This window comes from Wasmannia auropunctata, unplaced genomic scaffold (genome assembly GCF_000956235.1).
Source record: "Wasmannia auropunctata unplaced genomic scaffold, wasmannia.A_1.0 LD336106.1, whole genome shotgun sequence".
Classification (NCBI taxonomy): domain Eukaryota; kingdom Metazoa; phylum Arthropoda; class Insecta; order Hymenoptera; family Formicidae; genus Wasmannia; species Wasmannia auropunctata.
In genome coordinates this window covers 5,611,285-5,638,335 of record NW_012026784.1, presented here as the reverse complement: position 1 = coordinate 5,638,335, position 27,051 = coordinate 5,611,285, and the positions used below count along the sequence as shown (strand labels likewise).

At 50.1% G+C, this 27,051-nt stretch overlaps 1 protein-coding gene across 1 annotated transcript in view; it reads right to left on the bottom strand.

The window, feature by feature from the left end:
• The window catches only part of LOC105456871 (retinoic acid receptor RXR-alpha-B), a 33,135-nt gene extending 8,162 nt beyond the window's left edge, over window positions 1-24,973 (bottom strand). The window contains exons 1-3 of the mRNA XM_011701224.1: window positions 24,784-24,973; window positions 2,673-2,799; window positions 2,250-2,438 (exon numbers count right to left, since the gene is read on the bottom strand). Of these exons, the coding sequence (XP_011699526.1) occupies window positions 2,250-2,438; window positions 2,673-2,799; window positions 24,784-24,862 (395 nt within the window). The 5' untranslated portion in view covers window positions 24,863-24,973. The remainder of the gene's footprint in view (window positions 1-2,249; window positions 2,439-2,672; window positions 2,800-24,783) is intronic.
• Window positions 24,974-27,051: the final 2,078 nt, after the last annotated feature.

Sequence of the window (27,051 nt, the reverse complement as noted above, 5' to 3'; positions counted from 1 at the left end):
TCCCCCCTCCCCCCCCAATTCTTTTTCTCTGTGTTCAATTTCCCGTTCCTTATGTCTTTCATTGTGCGCGAGTACTATTACAAAACGGTTTATTTCGTTGCGAGCGAAACGTTCCTTAGTAATTACATACGAAAGCCGACAAATGCGCGTCGTTGACGAGGCGCGGAACGTCGCCTCGCGTTTGTTACAGACAGCGGTGCCGTTCGGTTCGGGACGAGCGCAGCTCGCGTGTTCGCATAAAAGTCATCGCAGATGTTTCTTCCTTTTCAGCGATGCATTTTCGCGAACGCGCACGCAACGCGGCGGTTCGCCGCGACCGGACCTGTTGCAGCTGCAACACGAAAGACGATACGCGGGCTCGATTCTCGCGACGCGGCCGACGACGTGTGGAAGCCTTTTCACTTTACTACTCGCGTTTCCTTGAGCGTTTCCTCGCCTCTCGAACGCGCCTTGCCTCGTGTTACGGCCGTGTGTGTGTGTGTGTGTGTGTGTGTTTGTGTGTGTGTGTGTCGCCGCCAGTTGGTTCGTCGACATTTTTATTATTCCGCCGGCCGACGACGGTTCGACGCACCGCGCCGATTATGCAAACGCGACACCGTATTCGCAGCTTTTTTTCTTACGTACGCACGCAGGAAAAAAGAAACGGTGATCGCCGCCGACGGGAAGGCCACCGTTTAATAACGCGCGGACGCGTCGCGCGCAGTCAAAGTTCAGTGTCGGATTTCCGAAGAAGAGAGCGGGTATCGTAACGCGAGATCCGAGAAATCCTTTTACGTAGCAGATATAGTATAAGGTACCCGAGAACTTCCGAAATAGTTACTTCAGCCACGTTCGCGTAATCCGGTATAAATATATTGGAAACGATAACGCGCGTCGTAATTAAACCGAAATAACAGACTGTATCTAACGTGAAAATTCCATGCCGCGTTTTTCATTATTCAGATAGAATCACGGTCATTAAATCACGCGATCGTAACTTCGCAGACGGTACACGAAATACTTTGACGAGCGCGCGTGTCCTCCCTCCTCCTCCTTCCGAAGAGAAGTTAATACCACCGTTCCCTCAAGTAAAGCTGCGTAGTCAGCCTCGAGAACTTATCGAGCGTTAAATAATTGAGGAAAGGTCGATGTCGTGGTCCGTCGACGTCGTGCTCGTGTGCTATGAGTAACCGCCAAAAGTAAAAACGCCGATAAAAATTTCCCCGAGCTCTCGTCCCGTCGCCACTTGATTTAATTATTCGGATTTCGCGTCGCTTACTTTTGCGCATCGCGTGCTTGCTTAACTTCGAGCGTCAGGTCGGAGGGTTAACGATAATTGGAAAAAACAAAGCATTTATCGACGGTGCTTTATCGCGTCGCGCCGTTATATAGGTGACCACGGCCCGGGTCTGCATGCATATATATATATATATATATATACAATAAACTGCCTGCTCTCGCTTATTATTACACTCTCGATGGAGCTGTCGGTGAGCGGAATTATTCATCGTCCTCCTCGGTTAACGAGGGTCAGGATTATCAAGCGAATCCGAAGAACCTTGAACCGCTCTCGGGATGGAAAAGTCATCGGGCGCAACGCAAAGTTACGACGACGAAAACAAATTCATATTTATAGGCGCGGATCTCTGTTTTTTCTCTCTCTCTCTCTCTCTCTCTCTCTCTCTTCTTTTCGGATAAATCTTTATCGTTCACGCGCTCGCTTCCTTCTCCTTCCCCGACGGAGAAACGCGACGAGAAGAGCGCGGTAATTATTTTTGCAGTGGCCGCCGCGAAACGCCGCACGATGAGATGCACGAGGGGATATTCAAACGAGTTTGTTCGCCTCCTATTGAAGTCCGAGAAGATTCAGCCGCAATCGAAACGCCGATTATCCGCGAGCGCGAGCGCATATACATCTCTCGAATAAAATCGCCGCGCGCGTGCGCGCCCGTCAAGGACCAAATTTACATGACAAATAGCGAGCGAAGGTCTTACGCGAGGAGGTCTTACTTCGTTAGACTTCTCTTGGAATACGCATACTTCCCACGAGCGTGTAACTTTGAAGCGATCTTCCGTGCAGGTATCTCGCGATGGATAGCGCAATAAATTGTTCCTCAACCCTTTTCGCTCCGGAGCTCCTTCACTTCAAAGTGGAAAGGTGTACGGAGAATAGTCAAGTGGAAGTCAAGCGAGATTATTCGTTCGGCCGGCAAGTGTCGTTAACTAACGAGTTCCCGATTACGTGACGATACGGAAATGACGAAACTTACCTGTAGACGCCGTAGTGCTTGCCGCTCGCACGGTCGCCGCAGATCGAACACAGATGCTTGCTGCCCGACAAGGGGTGATTAGGCGGATAAGGCGTTTTGCTCTGGCCGCTGGGCGATGTACTCAGCAGGATGGTATTGAAGGATCTTCTCATGCAAAGCAGAGAACGATCGTCCGTGAGATTTACGCCGCTATGACCGTAGAACGCACATTTCGAAATGAAATTCCAATTTATAGACCGCGTAGTAATGCGCTCTTAAAATCTCAGGAAAGCGCGACGAGTCTTATCGCGGTAACGCTTGCATGTAATTCTTTCATTAGAGTTTTTTTTTATCGAGATCGTTCAAATAAATTCGAATCGAGTTTAATTTTGCATTAATATTCACACATACAAATGAATGAAAACGTTATGTAAGAATATTTACCCCGGACTGTTGGGACCCGATGGGCTGAAGTTCCCCGGATTGATAAGAGCCGTGTCGGGCTTCATGTCGGGAGGACTCTGCGGGCCCACCGACGACATCGACATATTGCTGTTATCCAAATTCAGCCCTGGAACATGAAAAAAAAAGATCGAATTTAATATTTTTCAATTTCCTTTTCACCTTGCATTTATTTCACTGATATTCATATTCGTTTCATATTCGGCGCGTCACTCCTCCGTCTCGAAGTCTTTTCGGGCAATCGCCTAACCGATCGCGCGCGATAAAGAGAAAGAAATCGCCATCGACGCAAATCGCATGGGCGCAAATCCCGATGTTGCGTGAGTGGCGCATCTATTACGCGATCGGCGCTTCGCGGCAGGTGTATCCTTTCTAAAGCGGTGAAAGGGCGAGAGGATCAGCTGGCTGCAGGCGCCTTTTCCGCGTCTTCCGCGTCCTTCGGCATTCCTCTCGCAGCGAGGACGGGACGACGACGCCTCTCGACAGCGAACGCCACCGGCGGTGCCGATCGGCGATTTACAGTTACACGGCAAGAGATGTAAATTGCCGGAGTTCGCCTTCGATTGATCGACGCTTCCCTCGCGAAGAAAGTTTCTTCGCGTTCGCCGCGAGAGACGGATAGGAGCGGATTCTGCCTCTCGAAGGTCGAAGCGAAATTACGCGATCACGTGACGCGTGCAAAGCGCCAATGGTCGCAGGTACGAAGGCACTTATTTTTATCCCTAAACGTGTTGAGTTTCGTCCGCCTCGAGTAAACTTTCATTATCCGAGAATTCCTGTCGCGGGGACTCCTCTGCTCCTCGGCATCGCGTGAACGCGAATTCTTTCCCTCGCGGGAGAGACGGAGAGGAGAGATTGCACTTTACGTGCCGATAATATCTCCGTTATTACAAGCGTAGTAATACATCATTTAATCGATGAATTGAATATTTATTATCTATTTAATCGAGGGAAACTTAGGAATTTATGAGTTTAAAAGTAGCGGCGGACTTTGATATTCGTAGATCCTCTCCGGATAAGGAGTGTCTAATGGAATGAAGACGCCACGGTGGCTCGACGGTTAGCAGAAGGATTTATGAACACGGGAATCTATCGTCGGGACAATATGAATTGAGTCGTCCGAGTGCGTCGCGTAGCCATTCGTGATTCATAAAAGCGAAGACGTGGGAAGTGAAAAATTACAAGATTTAAAATGCCTGCCAATTTCTTCTAGACCCGCGTGCGACATTTATTCGCTTTAAATGTCTGGAGGGATTTGTCCCCGTAACGCCGCAGAGGACCCTCGAGAGTGAGAGTTTGATGGAAACAAATGCCCGAGGGGGCGAGAAACCCATGCGAACGAGGGGGGAATCCCTGTGAAAGTGGTCGTCTACATAAAAGAAGCCCGGTGGTTTCACGCGACTGAGAATGCACGCGGTTTTACCGTACGTTTGTATTTTCGGGGCTCATTTCGCCGGCGTGCGAGATTGCCCGGATAAACGAGTCCTGCAACAAAGTCTCTCTCGCGGAGAAACACGAAATCCACGGAATACACGGGGATGAATGAGACGACGCTAATTTCGCGACCATTGTATTGTCAATTTCGGCCACGAAGAAGTCTGGCGGAATTACGGGGAGTATTGATCCCCACGATACCCACGTTTCCCTCCGTGCCGGCTCTCCCTCGAGTGTTTATCGGCCGTCTCGGCGGTCGTCTCTTCTTGCCTCTTTACCCTCCGCAGTGTAGATTCATCCTCCCCAGAGGGGATGAGAGAAAGTGAGAGATCCTTTCTCCGTGGCACAAAAAACCCAATCCATTTTTGCGCCCGGCCCGGCGCATGTTCCCTTTAACGGGCGGCGAAGTGATCGATGGGGGTTTACATTTTCGCGAAGGAAGAAAAAAAAAAGAATCCTCCCCCGGAGAATTCGCGTCGCTTATTACTAACAACGTCCTTTCGGACGTCAAGCGATTCTGAAATCGTCTCGGCTCTCTTTAACGTGGCGTGGCACAGATATCGACAATAAAGATAGAAAATTGATTATACGTTGAAAATAGCGTGCTCCTGATGCTAGTTGCAAGCTGAACTAACCGATACAGGCGCTCGCTGATCCTCTGCATTTGCCAATCGCGTAAATTGCTAATCGCGCTACATCGCTTTATATAGACGCGCTGGCGGCAAAATTAATCCGCCGTCTATCTAAAATCGTCGCTCCATCGAGCGCGGCGGAGCAACGCCTTCGCCGCCTATTATTGTACCGCCTGCTGATGATCCGCAATCAGCAGTGGCAATCGTCTAGCGTCTAAGCCCAATGGGTCGTCTCTCCCCGACGACCTTGTCCCGACCATCGCCGGGAATTTTTCACTTTCTACATTCAGGCGGGCCCGGCCCCATTATTGTCCGACGATGACGAGCGCGCCCGGACCTCGCACCTCGGGCACCTCTCCGCGTTTTACTCCGCACCGTGGGAGTTAGGGTGGAACGCCCGGGGAAGATAAACGACATTTTAATCGACTCCAGACACGACCGCCGAGGGACGCGATGTTGACGAATGTTCGCGAGACGACAAAGGACGGAGGCGAGTGTTAAGCCCCGTCTGGACGATCCATAATTCGGAGACAGAATTCTACCCGTGATATCATGGACCGAATTGTAAATACAATTTGTAGAGAGAAGCCGCGCATTATAATTATAACCTCGCATATATCTTCTCCTGAATTTTAATCCCGGATTGAGAAACTTCTTTCAAAATTAATTAAAAAATTTTTGTAAGATAAATATTAACGAGTTTATTAAATGTTTCTCTCGCAACTTCATAATCCGTCATTTTTATTTTTTCTTATATAAAAGATGAATTTAAATTAACTTGAGTTTGGTAATTTAACGGAACATTAAACTTTTTAATTCCGTTCGCGGATTCTAAATCGTCTAAAATGGGCTTTATAGGAGCAACGAGCGTTCGTTCAGACGATCCCGCCATTGAGGACGCGTCAAGTGCATCGGTAATTGCACGCCTGACGTCACTCCATCGCTCCTCTCTATCCCTCTCGCCTTCCACTCTTTCTCGGTTTCCCTCCGATCTATTCGACCGATCCGCACGCTCGGAAGCGCATCACTAACCGACAAATGCGCAGCAGACGGACAGATTGGGATTTATGGCGGTGATGCCACTGCACTGGGAATGACCGCCAAGAGAGGCATCATCGATGGCCACTAATCAGTATCGAAGACGGCATCGACTTTTTTTACATCGAATACCGAGAAAGCCTAAAATCTAACATTAACGGATACATGTGTTTCATACACGCAACAAAAACATTATAGCATTTTATTGAATATAATATAAATTATCAAGTATTAAATGTAATTAAAATAATTATAATTTTTAATAATAAATAATTAGTAAAATGAGAAAACGCCAACTATAATTATATTTATAATTTTTAGTATCTAATTATACAATTATTTAAAAGAATACAAGGTCCTACCCCATTAATGATATTCGTCCTCGAAGCAGCGCTCGATTGACGGTATACGCGGATAATATCGATTCTTTTTCTAACTGTAAGACGGCAAAGCGCCTCGCCACGCCGCGGCCGCACCGGCGATTATTTTTAGGCCAATGCAACGGCCAGCGCGTGCGGCCGATGCGCACGTTATATCGGCCGCCGGGAGTTCGTGGACCGAGAAGGAGCGGGCGTTCGATCAGGAGAGGAGGCCGAGCTGAGCCGAGCCGAGCTGCCGCCGCGCCGATGGAACGGGGCCACCACGTGGCCGCTCCGGTGACCCACAAAATGATTTATGCGGTCGATCCGAGACCGTGGAGAGTCCAAGCGCTGGAATTATTCCACGGGTGCTCGGGGTTCTCGCTCGCTCGCGCGCGCGCGATAATTCGCGATAACGACCCGAGGATCGAAAATAGCAGGCGGATCCCACCTTCTCCGCTGGATACATATCGGATTTAGACTTTCGCACTCCGTTTACCTCGAGATAAAAAAGAAAAGATAAATTATCGAACGAATCGTCGCACACGCGACAACACGTGTCACGGTCGGATTAACGACAGTTATCGTCCTCTCTTTCGAGTCCACTATAGAATCGTACTCGCGCGAATATATGTATTATACTCGATATATACGTATCTCTTAATACTCCGAATTCCGATCGGCGAATCGGCACGCACCTCGCCGTCTATCTCGCGCGCATTTCCGCGAACGTTTTCCCTTGCCGCCCTGATTATGACGGGGAGATCCGGGCGTAACGAGAGGCGGCGCGCGCGACTTCAGGAAGTTTCCTCGGCCGACCCGTCGCGGTCCGATCCGTCGGTCGCGTCGCCGTCATTGTTACGTATACACGCGCGAGCGATGATCTCTCGCAGCGTGCATTCGCTCTCGGCGTGCGTCAGCGATTCGCCGCGCGGAGAGATGAGTTATACATCGAGGTCGTAGCTCTCTCGCTCCTTCATGCGGCTGACTTCTATTTCGAGTGTCGGGTCGTCGTCGCCGTCGTCGTCGTCGCCTGCATGCCGCTCGTCACTCTCATTTATTAAGCACCACGCTGCTGGTTTAATTACGCAACCGGTCGACCGGCCGGCCGGCAAAGCGACGGACGAACGAAGGTCGTCGGCAGTCCGCGAGACTCCGCGAGGAAGTGTGTGCGCGTTGCAGCGCGCGAGATAGAGACTGCATTGCGTGATGCACCGCCCGCGTTAGATGCCATCGTTGCGTCGACTGCACGAGCGTGTACCTATATCGTGTACATACATTGCTCGCAACGTTATTACAGAATTCCGAAAACCTGTTACTTTTTACCGTCACCATTTACGAGGACGTTTCGCCCGTCCTTGGATAAATTTTAATACAAACCGAAAGTTACTTGTGATATATCAGCTGTCGGAAAGTACGATGCATGATTTACGCGTGCGCTCATCGCACAGGTGCGTTAAGTGCGGAATTACGTAATATCCCGATGGGAAGAGAGGGACACGGACGCGACGTTCCTCGCGCGCTCCCGGGAAGTCGCGGGAAAAGTCGCCACGCCGTGGAATCGCATTATATTTCCACGTTGGGAATAACGGCCGCGGCGGCAATGATTCAGTACTATACGTGACCGGAGTCGCCAATTAAATTTCCTTCGTGACGACGACGACGACGACGACGACGACGACGGCGGCGATATTCATTCCCCGTGCGAGAGACGACCGCGCGCGGGCCGAGACCGCGCATTAAGTAATTACACATGAAGCGAGCGTTGCTGCGGTCGTAAACGCGACTTGAAGCGTATCGGCGCATGCATGGAGAGGGTGGGACGAGGACACGAGAGTGGTCACAAGGCCAGCGCTGCCGGTGTGACGGTATGTATTATATAGCGTGCGCATACGCGTGCAGCTTTACACAGACACGCGTACGTACTTACGTACGGCGTGCATACCTATATATGTACCGGCGGGTGTCGGGCACCTTGACCAGACGCAAACACGACACGGTGCAACGCTCGAAGACAGACGCGCGCGCGCGCGCGCACACACGCGAGCGAGAAACGCGTATCTGTATCGCGGTAAATTTCGCCTTGCATCCGCAACGTGATAGGCGATGCTGCGGAAAGGTAGAACCGAACACCGAGAATCGCCTCCTCTCTCTCTCTCTTTCTCTCCCTTCCTCCACGCTGAGAAACATCGCGCAGCGTCGAATAACCTTCGGCGTACAATGCCCATCGCTTTCGGCAATCTTTAGCTTTAAATATTTATCGGAGAGAGAAAGAGAGAGGGAGGGAGAAGGTGAGCGTACGACCTACACCAACGATGATTCCGGAGTGTCTGCGTCTTTTAAATCCGTATTTCAAAGTCGACCGCGCGCTGCACGACTTCGGCGGGAGAGAGAAACTCGCGGGGCACGGGGCGAATTTTCCTAGACGTTAGTACATTTTCGGAATCAAGGCCGGGGCGTGGAGTGAAAATTAGCGTTGCGCCTCGTGACGCCTCCGTCCGAAGTTGTTAAGCTTCCGAGACGTTTTCGCGACGTGTGCACATCATCCGCACGCGCGCGGAAACTCGATAGCACGTACGCGAAACGTAAAGCAAAAATACTCGCCAAAGATTGCCGCGACTTTGTAATTATGAAAATTAACGTTAATTCATTAACGTTAATTATTAGCGTTTATTATTAACGTTAATTATGAATTCACGAAACGGTACGCAAAGTGGCTTTAAAATCGTCGAGAAACGGACCGATAACGTCAAACGCGAAACGTCGCGAGACCGCGGGACAAAGGCGAATTTTTGCAGCAAAGAACCGCGTCCTCGTTTCACCCGGGGCTCTTTTGCGCGTCGCGTTCCCGATTGCATTATCGCAAATTTGGAGTCCCGTTGCGCGTAATGTGATACCTCGGGATGTGCTGCTGCAGCAGTATAGCAGCAGCAGCAGCAGCCCCGTCATTATCAGCGACGGCCGGTGACATGCGCGCGTTGCGAAACTATTCTCGGACGTGGGAGGAGGATGAATATTTATGCCGCGGCGAGAAGAAGCGTCGACAACCTTGAAAACGGCGATAAACCGTTCGACTGCACCGCTTCATTGCATGCCGTGTCGCCAGGCACGGAGAGCGGCCCGAGGGGGGAGAGAGGTGCAAAACAAAGCACCACGGGCAATAAATTCAACCTGATGATAATGAAAGTGGATTGTGCAGATAAGTCGAGTTGCAGATATGAATGCTTGTAAAATAAATCAAGCGCGCGTATGTGTATATCAACACGTTGATATTTCAGTCCATTAATTAAGCCGCCGTACGTGAAAGCCGAATGTCTCTCGCTCCGGCCGGTCCATTAAAGGAATTGAAATGTAATACCCAATTAATTCGAACTTAGAACAGTCTCGTTTAATAGGGCCGACTGCGATATATAAGCGCGGGCTTATACATAATGCTCGCTGAAGCTCGCATGATAAATTAGCGTCAATTCGTGGACAGAGCTCGCCGCCGCCGCCGCCGCCGCCGCCGCCGCCGCCGCCGCCGCCGCCGCCGCCGCCGCCACGGAACCAGTCCATTAGCGGATCGAGCATTAAAAGCACGAATTCTTTTTTTTTCTCCCTATGTTTTCTACCCGCCGAGTCGTCTCATCCCGCCGTTTTGTTTCCCGCGAGAGAGAGCCGGCTTTTAAAGCTGTCCACCCAATCCGTTCGCTCTTTCCGTTAAAAAAGCGGACGGCGTCGATAGGAGACGCGCGGAAAGTCAGAAGCGGAAAGAAAGAGAGAATTGAAAAAAAAGAGAAAAGAACAACCGGCACTCGTTAAGATTGCGGCGCATTGTGTAATTGACGCGTGTGTAACGTCACACGGCGGTTCGATGGACAAACGGACGACGAGAGCGCGCTTATCTGCCGGGGATTAATAACCTTTGATAATTAAATACGCGATACGCGGAATGGAATCATGGATATCGTTCCAAGTATCGATTTGTCCTTAAATTGCGCGTCACGTGGAGGACTTTCTGAGAGGCGAAGACATCACCTCGACGATCGGCTTTTTAACTGAAGCTTATACATACATATTTTCACATGACTCTATCTCTTCAGCTTATTGTCAGAAAAATCGGGAAGTTAAAAGTTTCGAATGCCCTTCGAAATAACCACATGTGAAATCTAGAGAATCGATCCCGTCTACAATAGCGACAGCGACGATGTGACCCATAGGATCATAATTGATAATTAACGTGTAACGCTAATTTGCCGCGTCGAGTCCTCGCGTCCGAATTCACGGTCGAGGAGGTACACGAAGCTGCGGGAAATGATTCGGAGCCGCGCGTTTAATCTACTTTGCGAAATTTTCCCCGCGCGCGTCCACATACGACGGCGTGGCGCGGCGGTGACATTGAGCTCGTACAGCAGCCTCAAATGAGTAATAGGAAAGCGCACGAACGTTCGTCATTCCGCGCGCTAACTTTAGACCCCGCGTGTTAAAGTCGTACGGTACGGTGTGTGCAGAAGCGCTGAATTAAGCGAATACTCGGACACGCGCGATTTACGTTACGTTATATATACGGGGTGCACGTCCCACTTCTATCTCGTTCTTTTGTCGACCACGGCCAATTTCGACTCGATTTTTCTTTCGAGAAAGAGAGAGAGAGAGAGATATTGTCGAGATCGTTTCGTGCAATTTTCCAAGTGGCCAGTTGAGAAAAACAGGACACGGGGCTCCAAATTAGCGGAGCGAATCAAGACAAATTCATGTTCCTCAATTAAATTCAAGCGAGAGCTTCTTCGACGCGGAATTTTCATTTGAGACTAGAGCGTGTAATGTTAAAAATTGGAAAGTTGCCGACAGAGAGAAAAAGAGGGAGAGAGACGAGCTTCTCTGTCGGCGTGTTTTTAACGCCTCGAAAAAAAATCATCTTTGAATCGGCTCGAGAAAATGCGGTTAGAGCAACATCCGGTGGCATCTCGTATATAAGACACTTTGTATACGTGCGCATATTTGAGCGCGGCCACGAAAGGAGTCGTTCTCCTTTTCACATTATGCTGAATCGCGGCGGAGATGCGCGCACGGACGCGACACGACGTGGCGCGGCGCGACGCGTAACGCCTATAAGCGTCGTGCCACAGTTACTCATCGCACGGATATGCAATTCAGCGAATTTTGACGGCGGATGTCTGATAAACAATGCCGATGCCCGCCCGCTTGGCCTTTGTGGCTCTCGAGATAACGTCACCGGGACGTGATGATTGTAGATTTACGCGTATATGAATATAGACGCAACAAAAAAATAAAATAAAATAAAATAAAGATCGCAAAATTCACGTGTTACATTCATTATCTTTATCGCGCATTTCCTTTTTCGATAATTGCCTCGTCTCTCGGCAATTCATCAGATACACGTAAGCGGACGTGCGACTGGTAATGTCGCGGATATACACCACGGACACAGCGGACGATAATTAACCAATTCCGAAAGTTATGTCCGCTCTTCGCGGAGATAATCGCGACGTAACCGCGCGCGATTACGTCGCGACGTCAATATCTTGTCGTGACGAAGCGATCCGTCGCGGACGGCGAGGCCAATCGCGGGATCCCGTAGGATCCTCTCTCTTTCCGCCGCGCCGGGGCCGGTTAATCGCCGCCGCCGCGGAATAGCGCGGACGAGCGCAGAGCCGCGATAACGATCGGTCTCTCGACCCGTGGGGGAGAGAGACCGTCATCGTTCGAAGGCAAAGGCGAAGGGCGATTTTTCAGTCGCAATTATCATTATACCGGGGGTCTCTCTCCCTGACGGAGAGGCCTTTACGATGGTGACGTCACTGTCTGACAATTTGTGCGCTCTTCCGAAACTGAAAACCAGTTTCCCGCCGCGCGACCTCCGCGCGCACGGCTCGCGCCTGTGTGCTGGCCTTAGGCGCATCGGCGCGCCGCTGCACCGCGGCGCTGCACCGATCATCTCGGCCCGGCCCGGTCCGCGTTCGTTTCTAACGCGCGTCGCTCGCACGCGAGAGAAAGAGAAAGAGAGCGGATTGCTCGAGATCGTAAATCCACTATAAATTCCGCTCGTTGTTGGCCGACACGACGGTAAATCGTCGAACGTCCGCCGATATACGAATGTATATATGTATTTACAACGCGCGAGAAACTCGTGATAAATCCACCGTGCCGAGTTCCTCTCGCGGTAACTTCGACGTAACTCCGAAGGGTGTTAGCGGCGCTTCGCACGTAGATCTGTGCCACTTAAAAGTCGATCCTGAATCGTACGCGAAGCAAACGCTCGAGCTCTCGCACACTTGCACAAGAGGTGGCTCTCCTCCTCGCTCTCACCGCTCTCACGTGCTCGCCGCGCGTTTTATCAGCGCTAAGGCGAAATACATATTTCGTCGTGCTTCGCGAAAAGAGGCGCGCCTCTTATCGGGGGAAATTTATCGCTTCTCCGCCGCGACGCCGTTGCAAAGTAAATTAAAAACCCCGCAGGTATATCTCTCGTGCACATTGTGGCCGCGGTATCGGACGCGCACACACGGACTCGATGTGTAGCACACGCCACATGCCACGCATGCCCCCTCACCCCATCCTCCCTCGCCGTCGCTGTTTGAACGGGCGATTAACGATTTCTTCGCACGCTAGTTCGAGTTCGTCGCGAAAAATTCGACCCGGAGAAAGAGGAAAAAAAAAAGAGGAAGGAGACGAAAGGGGCATAAGTTTTAGACGACGTGCACGAAAGACAGATAGACAGAAAGGAGAACGAGAGCGAGAGCGAGAGAGAGAGAGAGGGAGGGAGAGAGGTAGGGCGAGAGAGTTTTTAACAGTTTCCTGCACGCAGCTGCGACCGGATGCCGCTCCCACACCAGGCCAAGCCACGTTATAACGCTGCACATGCAACCCACGCAATTGTGCATGTGCACGCGTACGACCGTACGAAAATAGAGTGCCGCCGCGGCCCTGACGTTAGTCCTTGAACCCGCGAAAAAACGTCTTTGGATTAACGACATCCCTCTCTCCTCCCCCACCACTCCACGCGGGGCTGATTTACGCCCGCGGCCGCGCAGGGAATTCGACCGCGGAGAGAGACCGCAGCTCCCCCGCGAGTCTCTCGAGGCGATCGGTCTTGCATCGATCGCTTCGGCGCACGACCGCTGGAATTAATTGGACTGCGTTAATCCATTCCGCTACTTCTGCGGATTAGTTAAAGGCTTGAAGATTCACCTATATTTCTCGCGCTTTTTACTATCTATTGCAGTCGCGTTTTTTCGAATTAGATGTATTCAATTATATTCTCGAGACCTTTGGAAAAGGTTTTAAACATGGATTCTACCGTGTTGCAACGCGTCTTCTCTCTCATAAAATTTCCTTCTATTCGCGAGATTAAGCTCGCTCTCTCCGCGCCGTATTAATACACGGCGGGATGTAAAGCCGAGATTCATCGGGCGATTTGCGCGTGGCACATTGCAGCGCACGTGTTAACACGCCCGGCGGCACCTTACGATGTCTAAATTTACGGTGGAGTTCTAGCAATCGGCATGGGAACTAGATACGGCCGCGCGATACACAGGAACTCCATTATGTGCTGCGGAACAGGGCGCGTTTCACACAACCTCGGCACTTTTCCCCCGTGTTGTATCACAATAAATATTTGGACAGCGTGTGTACAAGTCCGAAAAAGATAAGGCGTATATGATTCCATATTCCCTCTTCCACGGCCGCCGCCGCGCCTCGGTTTTTTTTAGCGCGCCGTAACTCTGCGAGGACGCGAACGTAAAACAGACGTTTCCAGTATTATTTGCGAAAGTCCACCTCCCTCCACTCCTGACGGTCGGTCCTCGTCGAGGAAACGCATCCTCCGCCGAAAAAAATCTTGGGCGTGGCGACATCGAGAATATCGGGGGAAAAATCTTAAGTCGGGCGGGGTAAGTCGGACCGCGAGGCAACGCTGCCGACTGCAGAACGTGTAATTTCTAGGATCTCGCGCTGCGAGCGAGAAATATTTCCGCGGCGATTCTTCTCATACGCGCTTGTCGTAAGATTCACCGAGATATATTGCGCGACGCCACGGAGCGCACGGGATGCCGCAACCGCTCTCATGATCATTCGCGAAAATAAGATCGCGCGTTAGATAGGCGGCTGCTGCGCTGCGCGAGTCCCCGTCACGCATATCAGGTCAGACGATACATATACATGTGTGTGTCCTCTGTGTGTGCAGTACGCGGTGTGTACACTCCACGGAAAGTCCGAAATATCATGCATCTGGAACGTCTGAATATACGCGGGAGATTGCACGCGCGCGCGAAACGCGCAAGGCGCGCCGCCGTCCGCATACTCATGCATAAATGTGCCTTACGTCAAATCGTCTCGCAACCGCAGTCATTTTCGAGATGGGCTCACGTTCGGGGGAGACGTGACGACAGGGATCGCGGACGCGCGGTCAGAATAATCTCGCGAGTGAACGGTAAAATATAAACACAATTTCGCTCGCACGCGCGGCGAGCTATATTCTCGGAGCCATAAATTTTCGAGAGCTGAATTCCCGCGGATCTTAATATCCCGACGTTATTTTTTTATGTCCTGAGACATAAAAAATATCTGCCTTTTTGGCACTTCGCGCTTTTACGGATCCACGAAGTTGCCACCTCAAGCATAAGTCCGCAGCGCGATGAGTGCGTACAGCGTGGTCCGCACCACAGTGACCTTTTCCAGCTCGTAAAAGCGAAAAGCAAACGACTTTCTCTGCGGACTTCGTTACGCGCAAAAAACGCACAGCCTTTTGACAAGAGAGCGCGTAATCTGATAACAAAACAAGTCTAAACAAGTCTAAAGTTCACGATGTGTTAAATACGCGCCGTTGGTCGTCGCGAAACTCGCCGACATATGCGGTGTAGAGAGAGAGAGAGAGAGAGAGAGAGAGAGAGAGAGAGAGAGAGAGAGAGAGAGAGAGAGAGAGAGAGAGAGAGAGAGAGAGAGAGAGCAGAAGCGATCGATGAAGCGAGTGCACAGTGGCGACTGCGTCGCTGCGTACGGCCCTGAAAGCGCAGGCGAGAGAGCGAGAGAGAGGGAGGGAAGAGAGGAGGAGAGAAAGAGAGAAAGAGAGAGGTCGAGCGAGATCTATATGCAGCCGCACTTTATATAGCGCAATGTGCCACGTGCAGGGCAACTCGGTACCTGGGTCACCGGGAGAAGGTCACGGGGTCGCGATTTCAGCCTAGGTGCACGGACTCTGGCAGCGCTCTCGAGTGGGTGTGCTTGCAGCTGCGAGGCCCCGTGTGTCCCCTCCCGCAGGTGCAACAAATACACGCCGCGCGGACTTCGCGCCGCGTCCAGACTGTGCGGGGTGAATCACCGGTTTAGAAAAAATATTTATATATCACTGGACTATTTCGACATTCCGATTTAATTAATTTCGTTCTCGTCTGTCGCGAATGTCAATGTCTCGCGTTCGAGATTTAGATCTCGAGGAGCGCGAAAGGAAACGACGCTGCATATTTAACATGCGAATTTAAATAAAAGAACATGAAGCAATTAATATTTGAAAAAAAAAGAGCGGGTCCAGGAATAAATCAGTTTGAGAAATCAATCCTGCGCGAACTGCGTATATTTTAAGTACAAATCTCACATGAATCGAGCACGACGGTGCTATCAGTATTTTTTTTATCATCCTACGTGAATGAGCGTCGTAGGATAATAATGACGCTATGAAAAAAATCTGACCGTCACGTCGCTCGCCCCGCGCGCTCTCGCGGTGATATTATTATAAAATACAGTCTTCGTTATTTTAACCACTTATTATTTAATCGCGCCTCCGGTATTACCGTAGGTCGTAGTAGATGCAACGAAGAGGTTGACCTTTTAATTAAATTTCACAGTGTCAGTGTATGATGTCACACAGGAGCCTTCCGGTTCGCGTCTTCATTACACAATTTTTAAATTGCATCTTCCCGCAGCGTAAACAACGTAATAATATAAAAATGGACGTCCAGTGACCGCTTATCGGTTCAATTAACGACCGACCGGTCGACCGATCGACCTCCTTCGTATAATTCAATTAGAACTCTCGAGTAATTTTCCACCCAGAGAAATGAACGGGGATAGGGATGAAAAGTTTTCAATTGCGACGATTATTGTTATTTCAATCGCGGCTCAACTTCGCGCGCGCGAGAAAGAAAGAGTTATACTTACAAACTTATATCTACGCCATTACGCCACCGCGCGAAGAGCTCGCGGAATATATTCCTGCGCGATCCTTCGACTTTAGCGTACGTGCGTGCAAACCGCGACGTGTATGAATAAGAACGTGTAGAGCGCGACGAAGGTGGCCTTGTACGTGAATATCACGGCGAAGGTCACGGGGTCGAGATTTCAACCGGGTAAACGAGCGCGCGCGCTAGCGCGTACCTACGTGGAGAACGCGTGTAGCCGCGCGTACACGCTGCTCCCCGCTGTCGCAGGTGCAACGAGGCGTATCGCGGCTCTGTGCTGCTGCGCGATGTACAGGATGTACAAAAAGTCGCGCGTACCCGCGTGGGTATTAAATTAATCGCGGTTAACATACTTTGTTTAACGAGTCCGCTCAACGTGAACTTGCGACGACGAGCGATTCCGAGGCGCGCGGCGCATTCCAGAACGTCCTCAGCGGATCATTTAAAGTCAGTCGATTTTCAAACGACTTTACATCTCTCGAGCGTTAAAATCGAGCATTAATCCTTAACAAATAACTTAATACAACGAGTAACTTTATACATGTCGGACGCGCTGAAAAAAAAATGTACAAAATTAACAAGAAGCTTCGTTCGAACATCCATCCAGTTGAAATTTAATTATAACGTCAGAATTATTTTGACACATTCCGCGTTCAACATATACCGTTGAAGAACGCGCGAGTCTCGTCCCGAGAACTCGTTCGCGATCGGTGCGAGCGAGATATCTGGAGCAAGATCGACGACGCGCGACAATTAACCCCTCGCGCAGTGAAAAATATTTTCTCCCGGCGGGTAATAAAAATATAACTCGCTGCTGCGGTGTACCATTGAAGCTTTAAATAGCCTTAAATATCGTTACGCCTCTCTCGCGAAGGCAAGGATGTGATCGCCCTTAAAATATTGCCCGGCTGGTAAACAAGGTGTCGTTCGAGTAAATAGCCGTCAATGAGCGCGTTAATTCCGAGCAGCAAGCTGAATTCGCTGGATTTAAATGCGAGTCAATAAACGGCGATATGTCGCGCGCAATTACGCAATCGCAATGATCGTCCATCTCTCTCTTCGCAGGTACATATTTCGCAATATAATAAATATAAGGAAAGTGCGTGCGCCGCGTATAAAAATAGATAGAAGTCAAGGCAGGCCGCGTATGATGCCTCTTATCCCGGGGGCCGGATCTTGGCAGCCCTCGCGAAATTAACGTTCTCGTAAGAGAGCGGCGAAGACGACGCGGGCAAATTTTTAACGGCGATTAAAGATGAAGCCGCGCAAAAATACACCGTAACGAATGTCAGTTTCAAGGTTTCGCCGCGACGGCTACACACCGTTCTCTCTCCTTCTATCTCGCCTTCTCGCTGACACTGCAGAGGGCCCTCCGCGCCCTCCTCTGTCCTCCGCGCCACCCTCTCTTCCTCCGCTCGTCCGTCGTTCTCCACCTTCTCGAGGAGTGCTCTCTTCTCACTCTCGGCGAGTGCCCGTCGCGATGGTTCCGCGCTAACCGCGTTAACCGGCGTGCTTACGTAATCAACGTTGCTCGTTCGAAGGTAAGAAAGAAGGTAAGAAGGTCGTCAGTCGCGCGCACACTCCGAGGCGAGCCTCGCTCGTCCTCGCGCGCGTTATCCTCGAAGGCGCCCCATTGTCTTCGGGCGCGTACGCCTCGCGTGGCGACACCGGCGTGTTAATGAAAGCCCGCTAATTGTTTCGAAATTGTTACCGCCGAGAGAGACACGACCATTTGTTCCGCGGGAACAGTAGTTACGAGCACCTCGCGCACAATGGGCGCTGTTGTATCACGGTATCGCGAGATTCTTACGGAAGATGAATATTATATCAGAGGACGTCGTATTTCAAGGAACGATTTCTTAAAGAATGCGTTCTTCACTTTCAACGAGATTCAGCAATTTGTATCTTATAATAGCTTCCTTCCTCAGAAACTAACTCGTATCTACTCTGTTTCTCGTTTTTTCTCATGATTAATATTTTGCCGAAGGAGAGTATCGATCGTCTCTGCGGCAAGCGTCTCCACTTGGCAGTCACAGAGCGGGCGGAACTTGTCGACGGTATCGACAGCGAGAGACGAGAGCACGCGTTTCGATTGGTCAAACGGCAAGCGGCGACCGTTTTGTTTGCAGCTGCAACACGCTGCCCGACACGCCGCCTGACAGCGCAATCAACGTTTGTTCCTCTATCGATTTCGCGTTTTCCGCTATTTTTCCTCCCTTCCGGCTGTCGGTCGACGGGCATGTCGAAAGTTCCGAACTCGGAAGATCGCTTTCGCGCGGCATTGTACGCGGCCGCGAACGATACACATGCAGCAAATGGAAGTGAAGCAGAAGTAAAGAGACACGTTTATCGCTATTTTTTTCTTTCATTGAAAAAGAAAACGTTGCTTCGTAAAATAAATTATTTGATATTAAAAGGAAAAGTAAACGAATTTCTATCTTCGAAGAAAAACTATAGATAAAAAAAGTGAATAAAGATACCAGAAAGAAAGAACGTACGAAAACAGATTTTTTTTTACTCGAACAGAAACTGGAATAAATCCAGCTTTATTTACTCATTGCTACAGTTACGGCCGTACAGCTCGGAGTAACTAAACTCACGTGTGAGATTCTCGTTTACGACCTGTGTACCTACTCTTTGCTCCTGCCCTCCCTCTCCCTCGCCGCCCATTCCAGATGTAATCTTTCCTCGTCGTTCGCTCGGCGTTGTAACGACGACGCTGACACATTCCGCGCGGGCAAGTTGCGAGAGAGCTTGCTTTTCGCACGAAGCGAGGAAGCGAGGGACGCTTGCACTATGACTAATCTGAGATCGCCGATCGAGAGTAATCTCGTGTGAGCAGGAAAAATGTGCGCATTCTAATGAAGCTGACGTGTGCGCGCACGCATCTGTTTGTCGCCCGTCTCACAGGGCGTGCCTTTTCTCAGCCGCGCTCACGTTCTGCACCGCGCTACCACGTGCAAAGTAGTTCCCATATGAGGCACTGTACGGGACGAGCATACCCGATGGACACCTCCAATCTAATCGCGGGTGCTATTTCGACCCGTGTATCCCGTGTCCCAGTATTCCGAACGACACGAATGAGAATTGAAAAATTTAGGGCACCTTCGGTTATAGCCGATCCTATGGGTCGCCCCGGTGACAATGAAAATGACGGTGCTAATTTCAAATGACGAGGAAAAAGAAAGACGTCCGCGACTGGAATGATCAGGCAAATTTATCGCCGCGATAATATCAATAATACATCGTAACGTATATTCCTCTCTCTCTCCTCCCTATTAAATACACGCGCGTAATATAATGCCGGCTACCGATGGAATATTAAACGCACGAGTGTGTACGTCGCTGTGTGTGCGTGACAGAAACGTCGTCTATTCGGTCAGTAGCCACCGCGTGAAACCTGCCAACGTGACTATAATAAACGATCGCTTCCTTCTGCACGACGCCCCGACGACGTCGTTTCGTGCTCGCGCGGAGCGACGAGGGACTTCCGCCGATCGCAATCGTCACGCGACGGTTTATTACGCGGGGAGCAAAATAAAAATAATTTCAGAATTTAACGCCATTTGCGCAACGCGAAATTGAATAACTCAGCGATCGCGCGCTACACGCTCGCCGTTCCCGCGAGAGGGAAAATTCCACGAAGGAAGAACCGGATGGCGGACTCGCGGCTCTCGCTCTCATTCGAGTTCCGCGTTCGACCCATCCACGTGGATATTTGCGTTTCAGATCGCCGTAAAAAGATTATTACGGTCGGAGATCGCCCAAATGGTACCCCCGCGTTCTTCCCGTCCGAATGAGAGGCGTCTGCAAACACACACGGCACGTCGTAAAAAAAGAAAAAAAAAAAGAAAAAAAAATAACGTTCGCAACCACACACATACGTGATACACGGTAAGCCTGATTCAATATAGGAGGCGGTATAGGTACGTGCGATGCGCGCGCGTACACGTGTACACACGATACGCGATAGCAGGACCTGCTCTTCACGGCTCGTTCCCATCGGTGCCAAGGTTGCATCGTACCCGTGTACATTAGCTGCACTAGAGCAGCCCGAGGCCTCTTGCGTGCGGAGTGCCTCGCGTGATGCTTACGCTCGGAGCTTATCGCACGGCGCACACGTATATCCCGTATGCGTATGCGTGCGTTACAGTCGCGCGTACGTAAAACGCGTGTGCGATAGTGTAGAAACGACAACGGCAACGACAACGACGACGACGACGACGGTCTAGGCTAAATAAACGCACAGCCGCAGGATTTACAGAGGGAGAAAGAAAGAGAGAAAGGGGAGATAGAGACGCGAGAGCAATTTCCTATGAATTGCTCTTATCTATATGTATCATCTGGCTGCAAGCATTGCGCAAGCCGTTGCCCGGATTCTCATGCACTTCTCGAGCGCGAGATTAGCGATAGATTTATATGGAAATTCGGAACACACATCGCCGAGGGAGATCGCGATGTAGAACTATATACATAGCGCTCCATAAATTTAGCATCGTAGGAAAAAAAATTAAGAAGACAAAACCAACGCTTTTATTTATATAATCTATAACCACCATTGTTCTCAATGCGCAAAATTACACGGTTTATTCAGTGAAAAAGCGGGAAAAAGTGGAACAATGGCGTTATCGTTATTGCAATAATGCCCCATGATGCCTAGATTTATGGGACACCCTGTACAATTAGCTTCTTATAACTTGGAAATGCAGAATATGTTCGATCTTATAATAAATACCACGTTATCTCTCTCGGTGACGACCGTGATGCTTTTATCGGGCGAATATATGTTCATTAACGTCGATATAATATTCGTCGTATGTAGACATTAATGTATCTAATTAATGTATACGCGGTCGCGTAATGAGTATCCACGAGAACAGAACCACGCAAACGTTATCTAAACATTTCATTATGAATCAAATGTATATCTCGCCGCCGCGTCGCGAGACTCTCACGAGCGCGTATGCAAATCGAGCGCGGGAATAACATATTTTCGTTTTGGGCCGGTGATATCGGTTATCCCTCTCCGTGAACAATGCGCGCTGCCGATTATCTCCGGAATGTGGAATGAGCGATACGATGCGCCCGGGCCGATAACGCATAGCACGTATATCGGAACAATGTTACAAAGAGCATTTGTAAAAGGCCGCAGCGGCGCGGCGGCGGCGGTGGCGGCGGCGGCAGCCCATCCTCGGATCGATTCTGGAGCGACGTCCCGTAAACTGAAATCATCCAAGATTCCCGGCGACGCAATCATCTCCGGCGACCGACCATATTGGAACTGTGCCACTCGTGGGCGGCGCGCGGCCACGATAAATAGTAAACGCTCATCGTAACGCGATCCGCTAACCGATCGCGAAGATGTATAGTTAATTCCTTCGTCCGTCGGCGTAATTCACGATCGATCGGCAATCAATTCGAACGCGATCGAGATAAGGCAGTACCGTTATGTAAATTATACATAATATTAATGTTCATCGACGGATAAAACACATGAAATGAGACGACAATTTGCCGCGCGTTAGATGATCGCGAAGAAACGCGCGCGACGTCTCAGAGGCGTTTTCCTGCAGGCGATTTAAAGAGAAACGAGTCTGCAGAAAACTTAACTCGTAAACTTCGGCCGGGCGCGCGTCGTACTCGTAATTTGACGCGACACGGCGTGGACACGGTGATGATGATTGATCGACGTTTTGTCGCGATACGAAGGAGCCGACGTGTACGGCGCGCATTGACCGGCCCGATAATGCACGCCGATATCACTTCATTCCATGTATTATCGTGTTTTCTTTTTATCTTCGCGTAAAGTATAACCTGGTGCATCGTGGACGATAAGGAGAAAGAGCGCGCCTTATTATCCGATAAAACCGGCGACGCAGCCTTGCAGAACAATTTCCCGCCATTCGGCAAACAGACGAGCTCTCGTCTAAAGCTCCTGTCACACTATGCATTCGAGGAGATCGAGGATTGCGAATTAAAGATTAGAATTCGACCAGGTCAGATGAGAGATAAGGTAATTTGAATTTTAATCCGCTTCATTTTGCGACTGGTTGAATTCTAATCTCTAACTCACAACTCGCAAATCTCGAATGCGTAGCGTGACACGGGCTTAAAGACGACGCCGGCTGTCAACAGCATGATCGATCGCGATCGCAGGTCTGTGACCGTGAATTTCGTCGCCTGAGACGGAATTATCTGATCCTACGATTACTTTATTCAAATCAATCAAATCGCGACAATTCGCACGATCACAGTAAAGCAATAGAAGTAATTAAATAATGAATAATCTAATAATAATAATAATAATAATAATAGTTAAATATAATAGAAGACAAAGATTGATAAAGATTGATAATAGCAATGCTTTCGTAAAATTTTCAAAGTCTGACTCTACTTTTGGAGCAGAGTGTCCGGATAGAAAAAGAGAGAGAGAGAGAGAGAAAGAAAGAAAAAAATGTTATCAGAGAGCACACAGTAACGAGATTTCGTCGTCGTAACATTGACTTGGTCAGTTCTCGGCATATCAATTTTTCGCGGGGCATCGATCTTCCGCGCACACCGGTTAGGTTAAATCGCCGAGCGATGTTTACGTTTCGTGCCGGAAAGTTTCCCCCGACGTGCCGATTCCGACGGCCGAAAACACGTCGCGTCGCCGGAGGAACGATCGAGTTGCGCGCGCGCGCGCGCGTGTTGCGCGGCAATAGGAGCACACCATACGATAAGGCACGAAAACGCCCTCGTAAATCGCGTCCGTGGGCGCTGATAACGGCGGGCGCATTCGCGTGACCTTCTCGCTCGCTCGTTCGCGCTTTAAAGCCCGCTCTAAGGCCGCTTTTAGAAGCGGTGACTGATAACGAGCGCTCGCTCGCCCGCTCGCTACCGCCGCGCGCCGCCGTCGCCGCCGCTGCCGCAAATTGCGCCATTCACATCTCAATAGCCGACCTTCACCCCGTACATTTAGCATCTACAATACGATGTATGTATATGCGTCGACCGTGCGGCGCGTATCGGTCGCTTCGCTGCAGAACGGCGGCGGGCTATCGCACGAACCGGGTGACTCACTTCGTTCCAGCGCGTCGCAACGGATACGGCACGCCAATTCATGAACGTGTCGTATTACGTACGCTCGAATCGATAAAAGCGCAGCCCAAAATCTCTGATCTTCCGATACGCATCTACGCGTCGCGCGTCGAGACTTTTAAACTTCAGTAAACATCTCAAGTTCTACTCGAGCACCATGTATAAGCTGATAATTTTTTTTTCCCCGAAAGACAAAGGCATTTAATTTCGATCTTTACGACGAAGCATTTTTACGATTCGTTCACGCAATAGGAATTGCATGGAATGAATTGTTTACGGGAATGAATTGTTTGCGCGAATATCGTTGACTTTCACGGCCATCGCGCGGAGAAAAATAACGTTTTCAACGATGAGCGGGCTGTGTCGGCTGTGTGGTCGAGTAAAAACCGAATAACCTTGGGATCGTGCTAATCGACGGTCTAGCACCGACACGCTAACTATTATTCGTAGGATAGTCCATCTCGTTTAGACGCTTTTTAAGTCACAATTCAGCGTACTTGGAAGTAGTAAAGCGTTAATTAGCGGGGCGGCCGATAGCCCGCGAAAACCACGTCTCATTTCAGTACGCTTCAATGCATTTAATGACGCTATTATATAGGTCGTTATGCGGAATCGTATAGTCGAAATAACATTACCCCGCTTTCTTCGTCGTAGGAGACACGACGATTTTTCCTTCCAGCGAAGGTAACAACAATCGCGCGCGAGGTCAATCGCATTCGCAATCTACAAACCGTTAATGAAACGCGGAATTTTTATCAATTTAAATCACGTATTAGCGGGAAAAATATACACACGGCTGAATCATCAACGTCAGCGATCTCTCATTGTCTCATCAATATTAAATTACGTTTAATGAGCGCGCCGTCGTCTAAAAGTGTCCTTACATCGCACGTAATTATACGTGAAATTTGTTAATTATAGTTCGTAAGTATTTAACGGATTTTTTCCTCGTCTCGAGCGTATTTCACCGAAAATCCCCGTGGTACCTCGACTCTCCCTTGTCCCGGTTTCATTCGGCACGGCCCATTTGCTAATCTCAATTAAAAATAGAGATCTAACGATCGCGCCCGTTATACAGCTATAACGCATAATAAGTGCCGCGTAATGTAGTTTCATTACAGAATCTTATTATACGTTCTTAAGACACTATTAAATATATATATAATCTTAAACGATATACCCTCTTAAAGACTTAACGGCCGCGCATAAATAATTTACAAACGTGTGCCGTCGAGTGAAATGACCGGTAATTTAGCGGCGCGTTTTTCATCCGGATCGCGGGTGGTATCATCTCTCCCCGCGATCCGTGACGTTAGCGCACGGCGATCGATCGCACATATCAATTACACAGGATAATGCTGTGTGTAATACGTACAGTTGCCACGTGGCGCCCAGTGCTGAGTCCCCTGGATGATGGCCGACACCGACATCATCGGCTTCTCCTTCTTCATCATCTTGCCCGGCTGCCTGCCCGATCTACTTTCACTCGTCACCGTGGACCGATTTATTTTGCCGATCTTTTTCGCACACACAAACGCGCGCGCGCGCGCGCACACACCACCGCCGCCACCACCCTCCCCTGTGGCACAACCACCAACCCTCCCGGCGCGCTACCGATTTGTGTGTTTTCGTTTCTCTCTTCAAACGGAACTCAAGCCCCGTCCGCACCGCGTCATCTCGCGAAAGAAGTTCCCGCCGCCTTTTCCACCTTGTCCTGCCCTTCCTCGAGCTCGAGCCTTTAAACTCCTTCTTTTGGTATCGATTTGGTATGGTTGCTCACTGCACTTCTTTGGTTCGTTCGTGATCGATCGCGCGACCGGTTGCTTAACTATTCTACAGCAGAAAAGAGAAGGTTTTTTTTTTCAGGAAGGTGCAGGAAGGGATAACGACGGGACGCGAACCCGAACGAAAAAATCCTTCACCGAATCGTACCGGCGACCTTGAATCCCACGGCATTCACCGACAAGTAGCTCATGTTTCCCTTCTAGTGAAGGGCTTGAGGTAACAACGCACTAAGTCACGTTCCTAATTACGGGCCCGATCCGAAACTCGCCTTTCCACATTCTTTTTAATCCATACATTAAGATTCGTGCACTTCTTACGACACGAGGGATCTAAATTATACATGAAAAAAAAGTGTTTAATCGCGTAAAATGAGTGACAAAGGGTGGGGGGAATGAACGAAAACAGTATCAGCCAGACGGAAAAATATTTTGAACGAAGCCATCAATTTGGAGATATTTGATCAGCACGAAATATATTTTATAGCACATTTACGAAAGCTTATTATTAATGCGCATAACGAGTGATTTTTTTTCATCGCGATAAATACGCGCGATACGAGTGTAATATTGCAGTCCTTTATATCGGACTGACTTATTCATAATTCCGATTTCGAATGCGCGACGTTATCTGTTCGATTTTATCATCGATCAAACAGTTGGCTCGTCGTCACCGCGCAGATACCTGCGCGAGTAGTCGCAATGGGGATCCAACTGCGAAACGTAAAATCGCGGCAAATTGTATTTCACTGTTTCCCCCGCTATCGAACTTTGCGACAAATATAATGCAAGGTGTTTCGAACAACAAGATCGTCGCGATCGGAACGCAATTTCGGTACGCTTCTTTCGGAACACGATGGAAACGAGGATTCGAGAAAAATCGCCTGAAGTGTGCCAGGCGTGACGCGTGTAATTAGTCACGGGTTTAAGCAAGCGCTTTAATTTTTACCGCGTGGCCCGGATTGCAAAACAGCCGAGCCGTGGCCGCCGTCCCGCGACTCGGCGTCTCTCGATCGGTGGAGGCGTCCCTTTCTCTGTTCGTTCGTCAAATTATCCCGTCGCCGCGGAGAACGGATCGGAGTGCCCGCGCGAGAGAATACTCGAAGGAGAGAAAAGAGAGACGGAGACGCGCAGCCGCGCGCGCGCGCGTTACTCACGACCAATTGAATCGGATTGTAAATGGCTTCGGTAAACAGGCCGGCCGATCGGCACGGAAACGTCTGAACGTTACGTCGGAGTATCCTCCAGTCGCGATTAAAACTCGTGATTATTCGACGCCGCGAGGTGAGCGAGAGAAGAGGCGCGCCGGTGAACGCGGCGCGCGGAGTTAGCCGTAAGAAGGCCCGCCGCGTCTCGACGCGGACAACCGTATTTTACGCTTTTTGCGCGTTCAAGAAGAATCCGAAGAGAAAGCCCGAACTAAAGAGGGACAGACAGAGAGCGAAGGAGAGGGTGAGAAAGAGAGAACTCTCTTGCCCTTGTCGAGGTCGCCGCCGGTCGAGAAAACGCCCGCCGGAGATTCGCGGGGGTGGCGAGAGGGCGCGGGAGGCAGCTCCTCCCTCGGGAGCCTCCTCCCGCGGGAGGATGTCTTCGCGGGAGTATAGAAACCGTGCGAAGACGAATGTGCTGACTCGAAACCTGCCGCCGCCGCCGCCGCCGAGCTGGCCGGCCTTCGCACGCGAGGAAAAAGCGCGTTCGTCGAAGAGGCAAAAAAGAGCGCGCGGTGTGTCGGTGACTCCGACGCGGCGTTTCCCTTCGCAGAAGCAGCGTCCCGCCGCGCCGCTGTCGCTTTCGTTCGCAGGCGCGAGAGGATAATGCCACTGGGACTGGGACTCGATATAAATCTCGCTTTTTTCGATAAT